At 41.7% G+C, this 20,157-nt stretch overlaps 4 protein-coding genes across 4 annotated transcripts; 3 read left to right on the top strand and 1 right to left on the bottom strand.

The window, feature by feature from the left end:
* Positions 1 to 93: 93 nt before the first annotated feature.
* Positions 94 to 3,298, top strand: LOC135491394 (galanin receptor 2b-like). Its single transcript, XM_064777238.1, has 3 exons — positions 94 to 551; positions 938 to 1,164; positions 1,654 to 3,298. Exons 1-3 carry the CDS (start codon positions 247 to 249, stop codon positions 2,148 to 2,150), a joined length of 1,029 nt encoding a protein of 342 aa, XP_064633308.1. The 5' UTR covers positions 94 to 246; the 3' UTR covers positions 2,151 to 3,298.
* A 1,013-nt stretch (positions 3,299 to 4,311) lies between these two features.
* Positions 4,312 to 13,352, top strand: LOC135490947 (uncharacterized). Its single transcript, XM_064776532.1, has 17 exons — positions 4,312 to 4,384; positions 4,507 to 5,561; positions 7,453 to 7,535; positions 7,771 to 7,891; positions 8,151 to 8,225; positions 8,366 to 8,454; positions 8,756 to 8,829; positions 8,993 to 9,069; positions 9,520 to 9,603; positions 9,891 to 9,961; positions 10,238 to 10,315; positions 10,772 to 10,832; positions 11,073 to 11,298; positions 11,562 to 11,788; positions 12,085 to 12,309; positions 12,529 to 12,663; positions 13,227 to 13,352. Exons 2-17 carry the CDS (start codon positions 4,602 to 4,604, stop codon positions 13,350 to 13,352), a joined length of 2,712 nt encoding a protein of 903 aa, XP_064632602.1. The 5' UTR covers positions 4,312 to 4,384; positions 4,507 to 4,601.
* A 306-nt stretch (positions 13,353 to 13,658) lies between these two features.
* LOC135491206 (pantetheinase-like) lies at positions 13,659 to 15,842 on the bottom strand. The gene is made up of 2 exons (XM_064776929.1): positions 15,621 to 15,842; positions 13,659 to 15,199 (listed from the first exon to the last, which is right to left on the bottom strand). Exons 1-2 carry the CDS (start codon positions 15,813 to 15,815, stop codon positions 13,874 to 13,876), a joined length of 1,521 nt encoding a protein of 506 aa, XP_064632999.1. The 5' UTR covers positions 15,816 to 15,842; the 3' UTR covers positions 13,659 to 13,873.
* Positions 15,843 to 16,149: 307 nt separating this feature from the next.
* On the top strand, positions 16,150 to 20,100 carry LOC135491451 (retinol dehydrogenase 16-like). The gene is made up of 7 exons (XM_064777342.1): positions 16,150 to 16,231; positions 16,637 to 16,871; positions 17,303 to 17,500; positions 17,856 to 18,008; positions 18,134 to 18,330; positions 18,885 to 19,121; positions 19,426 to 20,100. The coding sequence occupies exons 2-7, from the start codon at positions 16,676 to 16,678 to the stop codon at positions 19,543 to 19,545; spliced, it is 1,101 nt and encodes a 366-aa protein (XP_064633412.1). The 5' UTR covers positions 16,150 to 16,231; positions 16,637 to 16,675; the 3' UTR covers positions 19,546 to 20,100.
* The last annotated feature ends 57 nt before the right edge of the window (positions 20,101 to 20,157 follow it).

Genomic DNA, 20,157 nt, shown 5'->3' with positions numbered 1-20,157 from the left:
TGCACTGTATAAATAACACAGGGTGTCAGGTAACGGCTATTTAAGCCGCCATGGCATTGTTCCATCAATAGCGAGAGAAAAACTAGCAACGCCTCGCATTGACGATATCATTAAAAGAGCGTCTCAAATGACACCCATGAACGGCAGAGTTTTTCATGATATACCAGCAGTCCGTCTCCAGCTCTCGTGGAAGTTTTTCAAACTCTGCAATTTTCATTTACGCGTATCCAGTGTGAGTTCTCGAGGATGGAAACGCCGACCTCTGATGCGTGGACCATGGAAGCAGAGGGTCCAGTTGGTTCTTCGGTTCTCGCTCTCCGTGTCGTTTATAAGATCTTTACAGAATATCTCTGGATCGCCGTGACGGTTTTAGCGCTTTTCGGAAATGGCATGTCGATCTTAATTACGATACAGAAAGACAACCGGCGTATCTCGACCTGCAGCTACATGACGGCGTTGGCCGTTGTTGATACAAATGTTACCATAGCAAATGGATGGGCATTGATTTGGATGTTCTGGGCACCAGCGCCTCCTTCGGAGCTCGCCCTTCAGTAAGTTCGGGCATATGTATCTGGCCTGTTGGGTAATGCAGGTTTCTTTGACTCTTACCGGCAGAATTTTTCGAAACCTCTGCATCGGACAGGGGAATAAACACAGTCGGATGAAGAGTCAGTATTCCTTAGAAGACAACGATGAGCGACGTGAGTCTTGCCCGGCCTGGTCAGGTTTGGTTGGGTCCGGTGTAAACGGTGCTATTATAGGGCAAGGCTATTAGGGCATGCTTTGAGTGAAGTACGTCAGTTGATACGTGCACAATTATTTATAGATGTAACACATTGTACAAGCACAATGAAAAACCCACTCCCGTTCTCCTCTTCGGGTATCCGTCCCGAGGGAGAGTACACCATGGACCATTTGTGTTGTCTTTTCTTTCCAGGGGTTTGTGGTATCTCTCCTACACCAACGCCATCCTCTCTGGCTTCTATCTGGCCGCCATGACAGTAGATAGACTTATTGTTGTCCGATTTCCGATGGCTGTTCCAAGGCTGTGCACCATCCGCCGGGCCTGGCTGACAATCTTCATCATGTTGGTTATCATCAGTGGCCTTAACATCTACTTGTTTTACACATTTAAAATTACGAAAAGTGGTGGTCACACTGGCAGTAAGTCATTTGACAGGTTTCACAATACAGTTCATCTCATATCATGAAAAGAACCATAACAGAACTCCGAATTAATACATTTATGCAGAAATTGCTGACTTGGCTCATTACTTTCATCAGTTTCATTAGTAGCCACCCAAGTCCTCTCGACGAAGTATGTCAGGAACTGTCCGTTCCGCCAAACTTTGTGTAACACAGGTTTCTGGCCATTCAAGGAGTTTTTGATTAAAAAAAAACTACATGTATATAGTAAATTAATGAAAGTACTTCGGAACTGGTTTCTATCGATGACTTGACACTGCAAAGTGGAATATTTTTATCTCAGTATGTATCACGTTTCCGACTTGGTCTAATACATCTTACTCGTGATGACCCCTACGCTGCGTAGCGAGAGCTCGTATATGGGGCGGACCGGCGCCACACTCGTTTTCCCAATGTCAATTCTCGACGGTTTGTGCTGCTCTGTATGAAATCTTTCTGTCTTTTTAGGTGTAGGTATCGTGGTCATGTCAGTACCAGACGCCCCAGAGATGGAGACTTTGGGGAATATGTTCCAGTTGGTCATCGGGACCATCGTACCCTTCTGCATCATCGTGTTCTGTAACCTGTGGATAATCACTGTGTTACGCAGCGCCTCAAAGGCGAGAGACAAGATGGGTGTCAGCGAAAAAGGCAAGAAAAAATCAGAAAAGGAGTCAACCCACCTAACTAGAATGTTGATTATTGTCAGTATTGCCTACGTCGTGACGTCAATCCCTTATAGGTTATACATCGTTATTATGGGAGCACCAGAGGTCTTCGCTCCTTATAAGTTGAAAGAAGAATATTGGAGTTTGAGATTTTATTGTCAGAATTATATTCTTGATCAGTTCTGGGAGTTAAATTATGCTATCAACTTTTATTTATATCTAATTGGCGGTGGTAAGAAATATCGCAATGACGTCAAAGAAAAACTGAGGCTAATATTTTCATGTTGTAGAAAGTAGTTATATATCTGATAGAACGTACAACTAGTTTTGCGATTATAACCGTTTTCATGCAACACTGCAGCACGGCGCCAGAGAAACACTGCCAAATATGGTAAATGCTGTATAGAACATGTAGACACAACAAACTGTTGAATATCCGTATCGCTGTAACGTATGGTGCTTTCACATCTTGGACATCCCCGATGCGCGATATGCGATAGCGAAACTGATTTACATGTAAATGATACTTAATTGAGAGTTTACCTGGAAGAATCGTTTTCATTTCACCTTTCAACATTGTACAGGATGGGAAAATGTCACAGTACGAAAATTCGATAGGGATACGTAACACGGGCGTGAGTTTTTGCTTGCCGAAAGTGCCTATTAACATGTGGCAGGTTTCGCTTCGTCGACGTACGTTATTCTTCGTATGGGTTGCTAAACCTGCCTATTGTTCTCATCATGCCACAAAGACGAAGTCAGAGAAAAGTTAAAACTATCCCATACCTTCCTCTTACATTGACACATAAAATTTTCAAAGGCATCGAAAAAATGTCTCCTTTAACGATAAATACCAAAAAGGAGTTTGAGCATTAGAAAACACTGAATAATTTTGAGTATGGAGGTACATGTACAAGTCATTGCTGTCAAAATACTTTCCTAGTAAATTCTTGTTTTCAAAGGCCAAGTTTACCCACTTATCATAATTGTTTTGATAACCAAACTATAATCAACAGTTAATGAAATGGCAATAGCTAATGATTACCCGAGAAGAGTTATGCAGTTCAGTCAGTAAATGGCCAGTTCAAACACAGCGTTGTGTCCTGTACAATTACACTTTACTGCTCTTATTTAATTGACATTAAGGATTTTGATCGAAATATCACACTTTACGGATTGAAAGTTCAACTCATTTTAGTTTTGCCGTAATCGCTTATATATTTATGCGCGCACGGCCTTTTAAAATGCATAGCGACTATAGCTAAACTCGAGATGAAACCGCTGGTAACGTTGGTTTCACCTAACTTCAACTGTATCGACTGTACACTTGTACATGCAACCCCACTGAAACATCTTGGCAACAAGGAATTGTCGTAGGTTTTCTCATATTTTGATTTTGACTTCTGGTCTTCACGCACCTTTTGCAATACGGAAGGAAAACAAAACCAGTTAAACGGTCAGATGTGTGGGATGTAGTCGCCTTTTCTGTGTTTATACCTGATTTCATGACTGTCAGCTGAAGTTTTTGATACCGATAAGCAGTGTACTTGAACATCATCACGCATTTGAGGAATAATGAAAAGTATACACGCGTTTCGAAGAAGATTGTAACTCAGGAAGGAATCACCAATACTTCGAGGAAGACGTCAAAAAGGACTCGAGGGGCTCCCTCCTTGAGCCGCTGGTACATGTATATATTAGTAAGTATATATATTTGACAGCAGTCAGCGTATTTCCAAATGGCATCTTTTGTGTGTTTCGATGCTTCTAAATTGTTTAACCTTAGATAAGGCTTTTTGAGGTTTTAAATGCATTCAGTGGTTTTTCAGCCAACATTATATGCACCAGTTTGAGGCTTTTCAACAAAATGAACAGGTTTTTTAGAATCTCAAAACCCTTTAGGCTAACTTATTTTTCATTTCACCGAAAAAAACTCTACGGGGGCATATTTTTCAGTATCGTTTTCAACCGAGTCTATAACATTGAGATTATTCTAAACAATTTTACAAACTTCGATCTGCGTTTATCTTTGTAATCCTCGCCAACGCGTCTAGAACAAGTGATTACATTATTGTAATAACCCATATGACATGATGTATTAGGATAACAGTTAAAGGCAGAGTTCCCTTATGATATATTGAATCGCTGAATGATATATTGAATCGCTGGAGTGCAGTTATTGCAGAGGAATGGCCTGATCATACAGAGATATTCTAGAAAAGTGAGCAAAAAAGTAGTTGACTAATAATTGTCTTAAGGGGAAGTCCTCTTGGATGAGGAAAATGAACGTAAACATGAACACAATCAGTGAAGATATTTTTATGCGATTTTAGCCAGATCTATGAGGATTACCGCCTTAATCACTCGTTAATGAAATAACTCCAAGATAATTCAGTATTGGTTTGATATATGCACCTCAAAATAAACGTTTTGCTCTTTCGATCCTCTCCTTCAACGGACCATGGCAACGATAGGTAGACTACTCTCAGCTGATCTCCACGGAGATGTAACTTACAAGTATTGTTTTTGATGTGAGTATGACTCATTTACTACGTTTTTTTCAGTACAAATCAAGCTGAAATGCGTCATATTTTTACCATAGATATGGAGTTTCTCTTACTTGCTTCACCTAATATCAAGTTGATATCTTCAGTGTTCGAGGTGAAACTATGTGACATGTAATAATGGTCAGCATCAAAATCATCCGAGACCCCACCGCCTGAAGGAAACGAAACAGGGAGGTAAACGATGGAAGAACGAGAGAAAGGCGAGACAGCCACTCAGGGCAGAGCTCTCTTCAACGGACCAAGTCCGTTACCAGGTTCGATATGCTCCTCTAGCTCTCCAGACGTTGGCGAAATGATTCTTGGCGGACTACGCTGCACGAAAGACAATTGTAAGGATCGTGATCTACCAAAAGGAAGTTACATTTATCAGGACCACCGTAAAAGTGACGTTAAATGCCTTTCTGGTGAAAAGAGAGGTTCCATGTCTCAAGGAATCCGTTCAAATAACAAGGATATGGTTAACATTAGACTTAAAAAGGCGTTGATGTTAGATCGACGGACAAACATCAATGGGTGTGTTGGGCCCCCGCTGGACCAGGATACTGAGCAATACCCTGGTGATCGACGGGCCTCAGTGCACCCGGAGACTATGCCAGAGAGGCATAAGGGTTCCGTACCCTTAGCTTCTTCTGCAACCACCCGAAGGTGTACCGTCGTCCTAGGAGAACTCAAACAGTTCGAGAGACAAAAAAGTGATAAAAGAGGTAGTGTCTCACAGTTCTACCAGAGCGGAATTAATACAGTTGATATCAAAAGAGACAATATAGCTAGGATATACGCATATGCCCCGGGATACAAGCAATCTCAAGAGATACGGCGAGGTTCTATGTTATCTGGCGAGTCCTCACAAGTCGGGTACGGCAGGCGCCGAGACAGCTCGTTTGGTAGTGGCCAAGGATACAACAGGATGTCATCTTTGGAAGGCTCAGGGTCTGTCTTCACGGGTTCACGGAGTAGTAGTATTAACAGACTGATGCTGGACGCCCCTTGGGGTCGGAGGATCTCGGGTGGAGGGCATGTTTGGTCCGCCACTGCGGGATATAAAGTGAGGGCTTTGGCCAAGATGAAGAAGGGCCGGCGGAGACTGGAGTCGAGCAATTGGGACCGCACCATGTCTTCGGATACAGATGAGGATCGAAAAGTAAGTTTTGCTACGTGTGTATATAGCTACACTCGCCCCCAATTTTTTTGGTCATCCATCACGCGGGCAAATCGAACAATAACAGTTGATAAATTGCGGAGGAGAACTTCTACACGGCGGTATAAATACACGTTAGAGTGAAAATAGGCCTTTACAACAGATCTAGATCCAGTGTGGGTCTACTCGCCCAAGGGCACAGTCATCACAAATCTAATTCCCGGTTTGATTTTATAAGGTCTAAATAAACCCTATACCTTTTTGTTCAGTGATATATAGCGCACGATTAAAGAATGGTTGACCGATTTGGACAAGTGCACCAAATGGAAAATATTATTATTGGTTAGTCTATTAGCTTGTTGGGTTAGCTGTAACTCAAACCCTCTAGCCGCAGAACGTGCGAAAGACGGGTTTATAGCCTTTAGCCATTTTTTGCCTCAAATGTTTTTTTCCCTTTTGAGTAGAATGTCGTTCTTGTTTCGATTAGGGATTTTCGTCTTGTCCTAGAAAGAAAGGTACTTTGTGTTCATTATGGGAAGTAAACAACCGTTGTCATGAATTGTCCTCAATATTCGAACGCCGACGAAATTCCTTTGGTTTGAATTTATCTCGTAATGTGAATCCTTTATTTTGATCATACAATTGAAAGCTCTAGATATAATATTTACCCGTGTTCGCTTTAGAACAAGCAAGCTATCTTGTCCGACAATGCTTGTTGGCCTAAACATCATCGGGTACACATAACCGATAATTCACCCTATAGCGCTTTTTCGAAGACAGTGCTAAGAATCCATGAAAGGATTGGTTCCACTACAGAGGGAAACCAGCGCGGTTGTCATGATTACGATCGCGCGCGCCGTTTTCCACTAGCATCTTCAGTCGTCATTACAACAATCACCTCTTTGCACTAGCATCACCAATTGTCATGACTACCTTGCTCCAATTAATGGCCAAGCATTCTTAGAGCGTTATTTGAGTTTCATGTTTATATGTACTGGTGGATGCTGCGTCAGGAACATGATAGCTACTATCCACCTTGAAGCGGTCTTCAGGGTGTCCACACCTACCAGTTGTCCACTAAACTATTGTGTGTCTTGAAAAAATCTGACAAAAAGTAGATCATGTTTTATTGATATAGACAAAATAGATTTAGTTTTAGTTATGATTGTTGTGATAGCTTATTGGTTTTGAGGTCAAGTGATCGAAAAAGCATTCATATTTTAATCGTCCAAATTCAAATTCTAACATCCAAATATTTGGCAAGGTTTTAAATTGTTTGCTGTGTTCTGAATTGGATGGCTATTTTGCTTTCTACCGGTAGAAATCCAATTCATTTTACTTTTCGATTCCTTTGGTTATGATGATAATGTCGTGATAGATATTTTTCCTGTGGTAGCTTGATTATTTCATTCTAATGAAAGATTCTTCGAACTTTATTGCAAGTAAAGGCTTTAAAAGTTAATGACTGAACTTGTAAGATATACAGTGTCATATGGTGATGGGTTTTGGATTGGGATATTTGACAGTTCATTCTGAAAGGATAATTTAACTATCGTTGACGTCAAAAGCAATGGCTCTTAACGTGAAGTGGATTACAGACGATTCTAGCAGTGTTGGGAGTTTTAGAAGAGGTTCTCCGTTGGGTCATAAACATTCTCTCCCACAACCAGGACACATAGTGCAGAAGGTAATTGGCCCATTAGCAGCCCGTAGGAAGGGGAAATCATGTGACTGAGGGAACTCGGCAATTGGGATTGCTTTTTCTCTCGAAATATCTGTCATGTAACAGAATTGGCCGGAGAGGGCAATACAAATAAATGTGAACCTTCGAAGCATGTGAATGAATATCCATCTTCGTTCGAGTGATCAGCTAATGTTTATCTTCTTTTTTTAGGAAAGCCTTCTTCCAAAATGGCGGTTGGCAACCAGAGTCATAATGATGGGGAGATGGATGCTAGAGGATCACATCAAAACATGGTAAGAGACACATATATTCGTAATTTAAGTTTAAGTTTTTAAGTCGAGACCAAACGATATCAATGCGAAAACATTCGTCGGTTCGGTTGAATCGAAGTTGTCATCAGACGACTGTAATTTACCCCAAGAGTTAATGTGTATTGCAAGTGGCGCAGGTCTACGACTAGAAATGCAGTAAAGGTACACCAAGAACGTCATCATTTCATAAGATTTGTTAAACCACGTTCCCTTCCAGCGATTACGCTGGAACCCCCTACACAAAACAAGTGGAACAGATCGATCAGAGTGCATCTCTCGGCATCAACAGGGATCACTATCTTTTCTTTGATCCGTCGGATTTCAAAGCAAACAAACAGGTAAGCCGGATTTGCCAAAATGATAAAATAGAGCCTCCATGTATCCAAAAGAGAAATGTCAAGAATACTGTAAAGAATGTGTAATGCCAAAGTTTTAGGATTGTATTCACAAACCTGTGATCGACTCGGAGAATCGGGTAGCGGGTCCAAAATGGCGGCCTGTATTGGCTGTCACGGAATGATGTCATAAATCTAGTTCCGTGGCTGCGCAGAAGTCTACGTTCAGTGGTCATGATAATGGTGCCCATTTGTATTTCAGATGCGCATGTCAAGTGAAGCAAGAAGAATTCTGACGAAGAGACCTGAATACAGGACTGAACAAGAGATCTATTACGTAAGGAATGTTTTAAAATCTCTCGAAAACTAATCACACAGACTCACACACGACCTCGCCTGTTCTTCCTCAAATATTACTTTTGGTGAATGTTAAACAGCTAAGAATCATTGTGATAGATTGCTTCTTCTTTACTTCAGGCCATGATCGCCCTGAGAAGTGTTCCAGCAATCGCAGACTACCCCGTGCGAATGCAAATGAGACTGGCCCAGTGGGGATCATTTCAAAGGTAAACACGAAAAAAATAGCAGCACGAATGAAGGTACTTGAAAAAAGCAGATTTATCGAAAACTCTTACAATAACCAGAGTGGTGATTCCAATGACAGACCACCATGTACGCACTGTAAGTCGTGACGTTCTACAGTAAGCGGACCATGTTCATTCCTGTGATAGGGGTGAAGTGACGGCCTGAAGCCCCTCAAGGTAACCATGGCCCAATTTTAGTCTGTTCTATTAAGCGGAACCAATGACCTCTATCTTTTTCGCAGCTTCAAAATTGTTTTTTCACGGCGTTCCTTCTTTGTTTTAGTTTTGACGCCAAGCGTATAATAGTTCGAGAGAACGACCCTCCATACGCATTTTACTTCATTCTCTACGGAACAGGTAAGTTTATACATGTATGTACGATGCATGCATGCTTATTTGAATTTGTTTTTGAAATTTTCCTTTTTTCTCACACCAACTTCGGCTCACTGAGAACTTAGTTTGTTACAGTACTGATCCATGCAGACCATTTTTAAACTGCTATTTTCTTCTTTTTTTTCAGTGGTAGTTTGTATCTTGGCAGACGACAAACAGGAGGCGAGGACCGTGTGTTTCCTACATCGCGGCGATAGCTTCGGGGTTCGTGAACTGTCACTTTCCATTTCAGAAACAAAAATGACAGCTGATGTTATCTCTTGCAATCACAAGGCATAAGAATCTGTCCTAAAGGAAAAAAATTAATAGGGAGCCTCGTATAGCCTTGTGTACACACTGCTAGAGTCTATCTTGCAGTACAGGCACGAGTTCGAACCCGGATAGAACCCATATTTTGCATCTCTCGATACAAACCCGGTACGAACTGACGTTCAATGGTTTCAAGGAACTCACAGCCCTTAGAATAACACAAAAAACTGATATTCTCTGCTTCTTATCATGCCCTGACTAAGGATTACACACAAAAGGTAGTAACCTGTCGCGAAGATACACGACAGACCACGGGGTAGCCGGAAATAGTGAAAAGATATAATATTGACCAAATTGATACACCCATATGAGTTGCTACTTTACCTTCAAGCCTTTGTTTTTCAGGAACTGGCCATTGTGAACCAGTCAGCTAGACAGTCGACGGTCATCGCCAAAGACTACATAGAAATGCTGGTCATTTCGGACGAGGTACGTAGAAATATTCGTTTACATGACCTGTATTTATGATACATGTACGTTTGTCAACATGTACGTCTGTGCACTAAAAGCATGGTTCAGTGCCACGTACAAAGATACATGTATTGTCGCATGCGTGGACAAAATGAAAAAAAAAGAAGATATATGCAGCGGGGATAGCTTTGTCGAGTTGAGCCGGTGTCCTTCATTATCATGATGTCAATAAATCGAAAAAAATAAAGACCGCGAACTGACCGTGACTATATAATATGACTTCATTTCTATATTGTTTCTTGCAGGCGTATGAACGCATCTTCATGGTGGGAGGAAGTAGAACGATCAACGATCCAGACCATGAGACGTTTATGAGGTAGCGGACATGTTAAATCTCATGCGCCTAACGCGTTAATATGGCCGCAGATAAAATATTCTCATTGGATGCTCTGAAAAAAGATTCTTAGGGTCCATGCGCACAAGTGCTGATTGTGATACGTCATCTGAACAAATTTTCTTTTTGAGACATTGGATTTGACTTTATAACTCAAATTTTGTGACGAAAAGTCGCCGTGGGGAATTTATCATACAAAATATTATGTAAATTTTCTTCATTCTACTGGCATAAACAGTTTCCAATTCACCCTTTCAGAGGACTCAAGTTTTTGGATGGATGGCCGAGGGATTTGCTGGTTAATGATCCAAAAACGTTCGTCTTCAGTTTCTTTAAGTGAGTCGTTTCTTGCTAGTAGTTGATCATAATGTCTTGCCACCCTGTAACCTACGTGGCCATGAGGCAAAAAATAAACATGGAATTGTCATCAAAGGAAAAATAAAGTTGTTAAAGAATACATGAAATTTGTATCATACGCATCATGAGCTGGCAAAAGTAGGTTCCACGGAGATTTGATTACGGATCGCGGGATTCAAAGTCCCACTATAACCATTACACCATGGAACCTTTGATGCCTGTTTCGGAGGGTGTTCTGAGCATGAGTATTCCGTTTATACCCTTTTCATTACAACAAATGAACCCTACTATTACTAAATCAATTGATTCATGTATTTTACTTGTTTTTGTAGTCGGTGATAGTAGCGACATCTTTAGCGCGTTTTTCTTCGACGTGGTTCAAAATCGCCATCATTGTCGACTCTATTAATTTTACCAAAATAACTCTATTTACAGACGCGATGCAGTGCTTACCATAGACACAAACCTGTCAAACTGGATCTTTATCGTCAAATCGGTGAGTTGACTACTATATAAGCTCTTAAAGTCTGCTCATTATTTTGCCTGGTCACATGTGGCAGGGCACGCAACCCATTGCAATTATCTCAGAGTGTTCCTTAAGGAGGTTCATCTGTTCGATAATACGTATCAAAATATGAATCTTTTCACGAAACAACCAAGGTAAAAAACATCTAAACTGTTTCGTGAAAAGATGAAATGCTTCCAATCCCAAAGTGTGGATCATTTACCATTACAGGGAAGTGTAAACGTCCTAAAGAAACTTGTCAAAATGAAGCCGAACATAAATGCACGCACTGGCACCATATCTGTCAAATCAAAGAGACGTGAGGCATTCACAGCCTTCAAGAACAACCAGTATGATGCCTACATCGCGAAAGAAAATATCTTTCATCCTCTACCTTATGGCCCAGATGATGATCAGGAGCAGGCTATCAAGTATATCACAGAGATTAATATAACAGGTAGGCATTCAAAAACATTTTCTAAAATTTGAGAAAAAGTTATAAGTGAATTTTTGTAAAGATATGAAATCTGAATTGAGCCGTGAGCGCAAGTTATCGTTGAGTTCACGCTCCGTAAAATAATTTCACTATACCAGGATACGGATCGTGCATTATTACTTGATTCCTGCTTGATCTTTACTCCAAAATATAGGACACGAGTTCAAATTCCGAATTTTTATATCACGCTGCACCCCAATCTTACCAACCTATTTTTTTGCAAGGAATCCACATTCAAGACGATACTGACATGGCAAGTGGTGACAAAGAATGTGAGGTCAAACATGGAAAAACGAACAGCAAAGTGGCTCTAAACATCCGACCACACACTGCACGGTTCGGGAAAGGCAAGAAAACGGACTCAGTGAGCTTGACGGATAGGACAGACAGACGACCAAAGACGTCAGTGGCGGAACTCACCAAGGACGACAAAGCAGATTCAAAGAATGTGGTAATTTTCAAATTTCAGTTCTATATCACAAACAAAGAAGCAAAAAAACTTCATCAGATCGTATTCACATGTATGTCACAACAAATGTACACATACTGTCGATATCGAGGTTTTCTAAATCGAAACTGGCGGCGTCAAGTTAGGCGTGACTGGTAACAATGTTAGATGTACAGCAAGTTATTGTTTCAATCGCTTTATAAGTTATTAAAATATTAATTCACAAACTTTTCGTGCTATTTTTGCGATGTAAGAAAGTTAAAAAAAGCTTACGATTTCTTTACTCGTACACGCTGTAGGCATCGACAGCTGACGGTAAGAAACCGAGACGAAAAAGCAAACAACAACAGAATACGGTGGAGTCAAAGGTCAAGGTTCAAGACGAAAACGATGATCCTGGCGAACGGCGGACATTTCTTGACGACTTGGATGCAGCCGCCAAACAGCGAGAACATCAACTCACAGAAGCTGACCTGAACCCACAGTTCGTCCACGTACGGACACTCACAAAAGGATCTGTGTTTGTGAGTAAAAATACAAGTGGGACTTGAAAACAAAGCCCACCAAATATTTGAACATTTTGGGTATGTTATACCACATGTAGCTATACAAATGATTGATAGGATGGAGTGAGATAGTGTCGTTCTACGCGTCCTCCTACTTAATCTACAAACCCTCAAATTTTTATTATTAATCAAATCGACGGCCACGCTAAGTCATTTCGCTTTTTCCTTCTGTTACAGGGTTTGGAAACCTTAGTGTTCGACAACCAGCCCAGTATGTGCCTAGTAAGTAATGGATCTGAATGCATTCTACTCAATAAGAAGTTCTACCGCGAACACTGCCCACCGGAACTCTTTCGGGGTCTAAGGACTCAGGTGAGCAAAAGGGAGTTTTCGCAAATCCCCCGGCGAAACGCCAATGTGAACATCTTTCTCCCCATGGTTAACCTCCCGATAACGAAGTCGAACATTAGGATAGGCTTTCACGTGGAGACGTTTTGGGGGCTTTGCAAAAACTCCCAAATTTGTTGTCGATGCCAGCAGGCTTCATGAACTGTTTCAGTTCTGTTGAAAGTGCCCTACCATTGAACTGGCACTTCCAAACGAGCTCGTCCCTAATGCGTCTCGGGATCTCTGCGTCTGGACGCCTGACGTCCCCGAGTTCGTGGTTTTCTCTCACCTCATATTTGGCGAGTTCCGAGTGGGTACTGAAGTCAAAGCATTGGGATCAAAATGGAATTCCCGGAATTTCAATGCTGTGCTTGTTCTGAGTAAATAATCACTACACTTTGTCAATACCAATTCCCCTGCCAAGGATTATTTCGTCAAATTATGGATTAGCCTCATACATGTAAATACTGAGTGTAACAGATTCGTTCCGACATTTCTAGGACATTTGAAGAAAAAAACGAATTTAAAACTGTTCTTCATCGTTTCAGATATCACCCTATCCAAGCGACGCAGAACTGAAGAACAGTCTCTTGACAAGACTAAACTGGGATACTTACAAGGACGCAACGTTATCGGAGGTCTTGGCAAGGCGAAGATCTCGAATGGACCATTAAGAGGCAATGAAATCAATAATGATGCATTCGTCGCGGTGATTTTGGTGTATCTGGAATCAGTGTCCCTCTGGAAGAGTTAACTTCCCTATTGTTCGATGACTGGTTGAGGACTGTGATCTATAGAAGAAAGGTCCTTTGCCAAAATGATAAACATACATCTGTAACTCAGCTTAGCATGCATGAACAGGCTCATGTAGCTTTAACATGGCTTTTCAGTTGCCAACAATTTGATGTGATAATTATAAGATAAATGTGAAATTAATAAAAATCGCTCTACATATTTTTGAAAGTAATTTTTTGTCTTGTAGAACACCATGACCAGGAGGATACCGCCGTCATGTTTGCGTGCCCCAATTATCCTTCACATGCTATCAGGTCGTTATGGACCTTTTTTACGAAATGAATTTTTGTCCTCGAGGTTACGATGAATTTTGTGACTTTTAACTGCTTCATTTGTCGTATGAACTCCGCTGTAATGCACTTCCGGCTTTCTCCTTGAGTGCAAGTTCATGACAAGATATCTATTGTTGTCTCGGATCTAGTTCGTCTCTCTCGTACGCCCTTCCTAAAAAGTATGCTGCCACCAGGGGACGTTTTGTGCCGTTCTCGCTCCATAGCCGGCCACAAGTTGAACAATGATGCCATTCGTCACTCTCGGGGAAAGTCATGCCGGAATTGACCACGGATGGGTACATGGATTGGGAAGAGAAATTTCCTGATATGTCAAAGTTGTCAAAGGTAGTGGTGGCGTCTAGTGAAAACGTACCACATTTGCTCCTGTCTTGCTCCGGACACTTCATAAGGGCACAGATCTGCCCGAACAATTTATGCTGGAGGTTGGGTTTCTTGGTCGGGATGAGGGAACTCTCGTTGAGTGCGTTCAGGCCACTTGCTATACCAAAGGCGTACAGCTCTTCATTTGGATTGGCGCGGATTTTGTAGGACAGGGTACAACATAAGTCATTATCACATATGGTGAGAGTATCATGATTTGAGACGAGTGGCGTGAATTTCATTACTTTTGCAAAAATCTGTGACTGTCGAAGAAACGTATCTTCTGGTTCAGGTCTGAATTTGTATTTGGCTGCAGGGTCGCTTTCCGTGCATCCGCATTGGTTGCACTTGTGTCCATGGTCTCCCTTGCTCGGGCCAGCAACTGGAACTGTAGCTATCTGGAGGGCAGTTTCGCCGTGGGACGATGCCAGGACGTCCTTACCGGAGAAAATACCACCACCGGTGGTAACCGGACCGTGAGTGTTAGATGCGAAGAAATTCACGTTATTTCCAGCTGCAAACCCTTGCTGCCAGGGTAGTGCAGGCTGCAGCGCGTCAACCCAAAATGTCAGAAACAGGACATTCTTGATACCCGCTTTTTGGATCAAGTCAACGATGGGGAATTTGAAAACAGAATCAAAACAGATGCAGAGGCCGAATCTCCCGAAGTCGGTATCGAACACGGGGATCTGTGGTTCTCGCGGGGAGTTGTTGATACTCTCGAAGAAGAGATGCGTTTTGAAGTATCTCAGGATGAGTTTGCCAGTTCTGTCGAACACCACAGCCGTGTTGCGGCTGTATCTATCGTCGGCTGGGCAGCCGTGTTCGCCGACACACGAATGAGAAGTGATGAGGTCCGCCACCACGTAGATGCTGTTTTCTTGTGCCATGCAGCTGAGACGAGCGAGAGGGTACGCCTTGTACAACTTGGGTTGGTCGCAAGGGGTCCAGTTCTCTAATTCCGGGTCCGGACATTCTGAGCTTAACGCTTGTAGCTTGTCCCTGCTGAATGCCATCAACGTTTTGAAGTTACCGGTGAGGCCGACTTCGGGGAAGACAATGATATCAGCTTTCTGAAATATCAATAAGGGGCCTGATAAAAAATGTGGTCAGTTGGAACATACATGTATTGTATGACATTGACATCATTTGAACTTTTTGAGATATGTATTTTTGTACTGAGTTATCAACTGGGCCTTATTAGGTCAAATTGATAGGGATATACTCATCGAATGCAATGCATTGTGTAGATTTACAGAGAGGGCAGTACACAATTTTGTAAATGTGCGCTCGTTGATACCACTCTCGAGTACATACAGTTTAAATAAACCTTGGCTGTGGCTATCATAGAGTTGAACTCAATCAGTTGAAAACGGTGTATATAATTACAAGTCGTACATGGGCAGGCCTACGTTGGAATTGCCCTAATCCAATGAAACAAAGGCAAGGCCTCTTACGCAAAAGCACCAGAGATCTACATGATCACTTTTTCACCTTTCTCGAAGCAATCCTTGTCTGTTCCTCGTATATGTCCAAATTCCGCTTCCATACGTCGATCGGCGGTCTGTCATCGCGTGCATCGTACGGAGCGTGCTGATATACTGCTGCAATGAAGTCTCGGTCGCCGTGGACAGAGGCGAAGGCCGCGAGGACCAGGAGGACAAGCGGAAGAAACACCACAGCCGCCATCGTGCGCAGTGTTATTTAGACATTATACATGGGTATTTATTGAGAAAAAATGGGCCAAATGTCTGCGAATATGTCACGTAATGATCTTGATTGATATCATATCAGTTAGACCATTCAAAAAGTGGACAATTACAAGGTAATGGGTGATATGAATAAAGACTAGTAAATGCTTTTACTTCAGTTTTGAAGAGAAAGGCCTAGTGTAAATGTACATGGAGTTTTCAGCAAAAGCATTTGCTAGTCTTTATTCATATCACCCATTGCCTATTAGATGTACCAAAATTTTGTGTTAATGAATTTCTTCTAATTTGTAATCCTATAATTATATGCCTAGATATTTTTGATGTCATCGCAATTTCGCTATATGGAGGCAAGTTAGGAACGGAGCTCGTTCATTACCAGGTTCATCGTGCAAGGTAAGGTGCTTTCGAGTTGTCAGCGGTACTGCGTCATTCGTTTTTCTACAGACTTTTAATGTGCAGCAGGCCTAATAAATATAAATACATGAATCTGATGGTAAGCCAAAATGCAATATTTCCAGAGTGTTGAAAACAAGACAGATTATTCTTTTCTCAGAGGAATCCGAGTCGAATTTCGTTAACTTTAATGACCAAGACTGTATTTCCTTGACTTTGAGCGATATGATAATACAAAGCATGTCAAGGCCACAATCAAAAGTCATTGTGGCAAAGCATATCAAGTACCAACACATTCAAACGTCACAATTCGTCTAGCATACCTGAATATATATTAGGAAATAGGCCAACGCGTTGTCAACAGTGATAATTTGATTACTTACTATCTATTTACACTTCCGGCAGGTTGGCCTTCCCTTTTTCCTCTCCGCACATGCAAACAAAATGTCAGCACAAACATTATTCGGAGGATTCCTCCTCCTGGTTGCATTGGTAATTTACATAGTCAATGACGGGAACAAAATGGCCACCTTTGCCATGTGGATGCAGATTCTATTCGGATTAGCTGCTATGGTTCGCCTCCAACCAAAGCGGTTGGACATCAAAGGCAAGGCGATATTTGTTACAGGATGTGACACAGGTAGGTTTAAACGAAATTTATACTTAAATCCGAATTTAAAAAAATCTAGACAAGTTTGAACAAACTTCAAGCACATACTTGATAAGCCTGATACCAACGATTTAATCTACTTTAACATTTCAAATATGTATATCCAACGAACCGTTTGTTCAATTTAGAAAATTGTTTATTTTATATCTCTTGATAAAAAATCTCCTAATTACTCCCAATAAGTCCAAGCCCCACCTTAACTATAAGCAGTCCCTTAAAGTGCTCTCGGATCCTTGTATAAATCTGCTTAACACAATCAAAGACTGTTATTATACCATCGTATACGTACATGTACATGTACATCATTGCCTTACTGGAATTCAATGTGATCATGTGAAAACGTTTGACGCGAAGATGACCAGCAAACGAGTTTAGAAATATCCGTCTCTCCTAATGCACAGGTTTTGGTCACGCGTGTGCCAGGGCCCTAGATAGACTTGGCTGTGTGGTGTTCGCCGGATGCCTCCGCCCTGACGGACCAGATGCGCAGCAGCTGAGAGCGGATTCTACCGATCAATTGCACATTGTCCCCCTTGACGTTACCTCTGATGACAGCGTGGAGAAAGCAGTGAAGTACATCAATGAGAAGGCTAATGGAGGTAGGTTTGGTGGTTGAAACAGTACCGGCGCACTTGGCAAAATCAAACACTGAAGAAATTCTATAAAGGGTAAAAATTGGCATATTGGTTTCCATTCTTGGTCTTATATAATTGTGTTCTGTTGCATTATCTTTAGCAATTGACCTTCAGAACGTCTGGAAGAAGTATCTTCCTAAATCAATTTTTATGGGCTTACAGTAGGAGGCTCTAAGAAAATATGGAATTCATGACCGCCTCTAGTAATCCATCCTTAGATTTCCTTGCGTATACGGCCCTGTCAGCTTCACAGAAAAAGGCAGATATAGTCCAGGGAGGATGAATGGACATTTTACTTTTTACTTTTTGACTCTTCCAGAACTATGGGCGGTTATCAACAACGCCGGGATTAACTTCCTCGGAGACACTGAACTCTGCACGATGGCGATGTATAAACGGGTTGCGGAGGTTAATCTTTTTGGCATGATAAGAGTGGCTAAGGCGTGCCTTTCTATGATCAGGAAAACTAAAGGTTTGCATTCAGTATTAAAGTGTACATTAGTAACTAAAAATTGAAAAAACTTCAGGCAGTACAGTATTTTTAAGGGATGTAACTTTCAAAATGTTTTTGCCGAGACTATTTTCATCTTTTTATAGGGAGGGTTATCAACGTGACAAGTGTAAAAGGTATCGCAGCGTTCCCGTTGTGTAGTGCGTACACAGTTGCGAAGTATGGAATGGAAGCCTTTTCCGATATTCTTAGAGTTGAAATGCGAAAATGGGGTGTGCAAGTGGTCATTATAGAACCCTGCAACTTCGGAGGTACTACAGCTGCACTGAAAGTTCCGACACACGTGAGTATTGGTAACTTTTTTATGAACTGCTTGACAGCTACAAGGCATTTGCAGTTTATGATCATGTATTAGCAAGCCAAATTAACCAATCAAGGACGGTGAGGCATGCAGTCACACAGAACCCAAGCAAGGATAGTAATACCTCGAATGAGACTGTTACACTGAACCCAAGCTGGGGACAGCGAGGTTGTCACGCTGAATGTGGAAGAGAGCAATTTCAGTTGAATAACATGCATGGCGTATATAGTCGCGCTGAAGTTGTACACGTAGGTGGTTTGCGACCTGGTACGTGTAAGGAAAAGCGGTACAGTTAAAGCCTCAGTACAATTCAGCCCCACAGTGAAAAAACTGCTGATCGTACGAGCACAGTCATGTACACATAGGCTATAATTTTACCGGGGCTGTGGCCTTACATTATCATCAAGCAACTTTGACCGAACTTTCATTAACCGTATCTTGGCCACGGAGATAGCGTTTACGGGCGGTAGTTTTTAAGGGTCTAAATCGACCTATTTATGCCTTGTTTGGTACCGTTTCCATCCTTATAATCTCAGGGCCTAACATTCGAAGATGACTTCAATGCAATTTGGAACTCAATGGGCGAGGACCTACAGCAGGACTACGGGCGTGAATACATTGACGCCCAGATCCAGGCGACAAGGGAAAGCGCTGAGACGACCTACCGTGGCATGGAACCCGTGGTGGACAAAATGGTGGAGGCAGTAGCAGCTCACTTCCCTCGGGATCGGTACCTGATTGGGGGAAGCAATCAACGCTTTGATATATACAAGGTAAATATAGTAGGGGAAGATATTTAACAGGGCAATGAAATGAGCGAAGTGGTAGGGTTGAAAGATATGACAAAGTTGGTGGCTTATGGCATAAGGAACATGAGATGGGAGATATTGAGGGGAGAAATGTACGGGGCAGATCTACTGGGACAAGAGTTAGAGATGTACTGTGCAGTTGACGTTCGCATGTTTAGATTGTAGGGACAATCTTCCTCACGTGGGAGACTGAGCCAGTGGCCGCGTACTGACACCCCGGGACGGTAGGCAGCGGTCTGTGTCAACCACTGTCCCTTTTTGTTTCCAGGTGATAGTAATCCTCAACCGATGGTTGCCCGTCGAAATCATGGACTTCATAATGGAATACACTGTTCTTAGTGGATTACCACTGCCAAGATTACTGGAGGAAGACCGAAAGCGGGAGTAGATAGGGCCAAGACCACTATTTCCCCTGACCATCGCCTGTGCATGCAGTTGGAGCATCCTCGATGCTATTTCCGCGCAAGTTTTAAAGACTCTTCAAGTTTAAAGACGCTTATTATTTACTAGGACTTCGTGAGCGGAGCCTAAAATTATTCATTGTTAAATGTAGCATAAGGCAACACAAAACTACTGCAGCAGGTGATGCTGGTCGACCTTTGAGTAAGTTTAAACTTAATGTGGGTTTACAAATATCCATGCACCCTATTCAGCACTTTTCAAAATGCATGTATCTTTTCAATCTTCTTTTCAATAAGGTAAAGCATGGTAAATAGAATAGAATAGAATAGAATAGAATAGAATAGAATTGAATAGAATAAGGTTTATTGCTCAACAAAATTACATAATATACATGCGAAGGTTTTTTAACATCAACAAAAGAATACGAATTTGCTTACAATATGATAAGAGACTTTGACAAAAATTTAGTTAGTTTTATTAATGTATTCTTTGGCGAGTTCAAAAGTTTTACATATTTAAATAAATCAGGATATCTGTGAAAGTCGACTGGAATGTAATTTACTCGAATGTTTGAAAAGAAGGGGCATACGAGGACGTG

The sequence above is a fragment of the Lineus longissimus genome, chromosome 7 (genome assembly GCF_910592395.1).
Source record: "Lineus longissimus chromosome 7, tnLinLong1.2, whole genome shotgun sequence".
Taxonomy (NCBI): Eukaryota; Metazoa; Nemertea; class Pilidiophora; order Heteronemertea; family Lineidae; genus Lineus; species Lineus longissimus.
The sequence above is the reverse complement of the archived record's forward strand: the minus strand, read 5'-3'. Positions and strand labels throughout refer to the sequence as shown.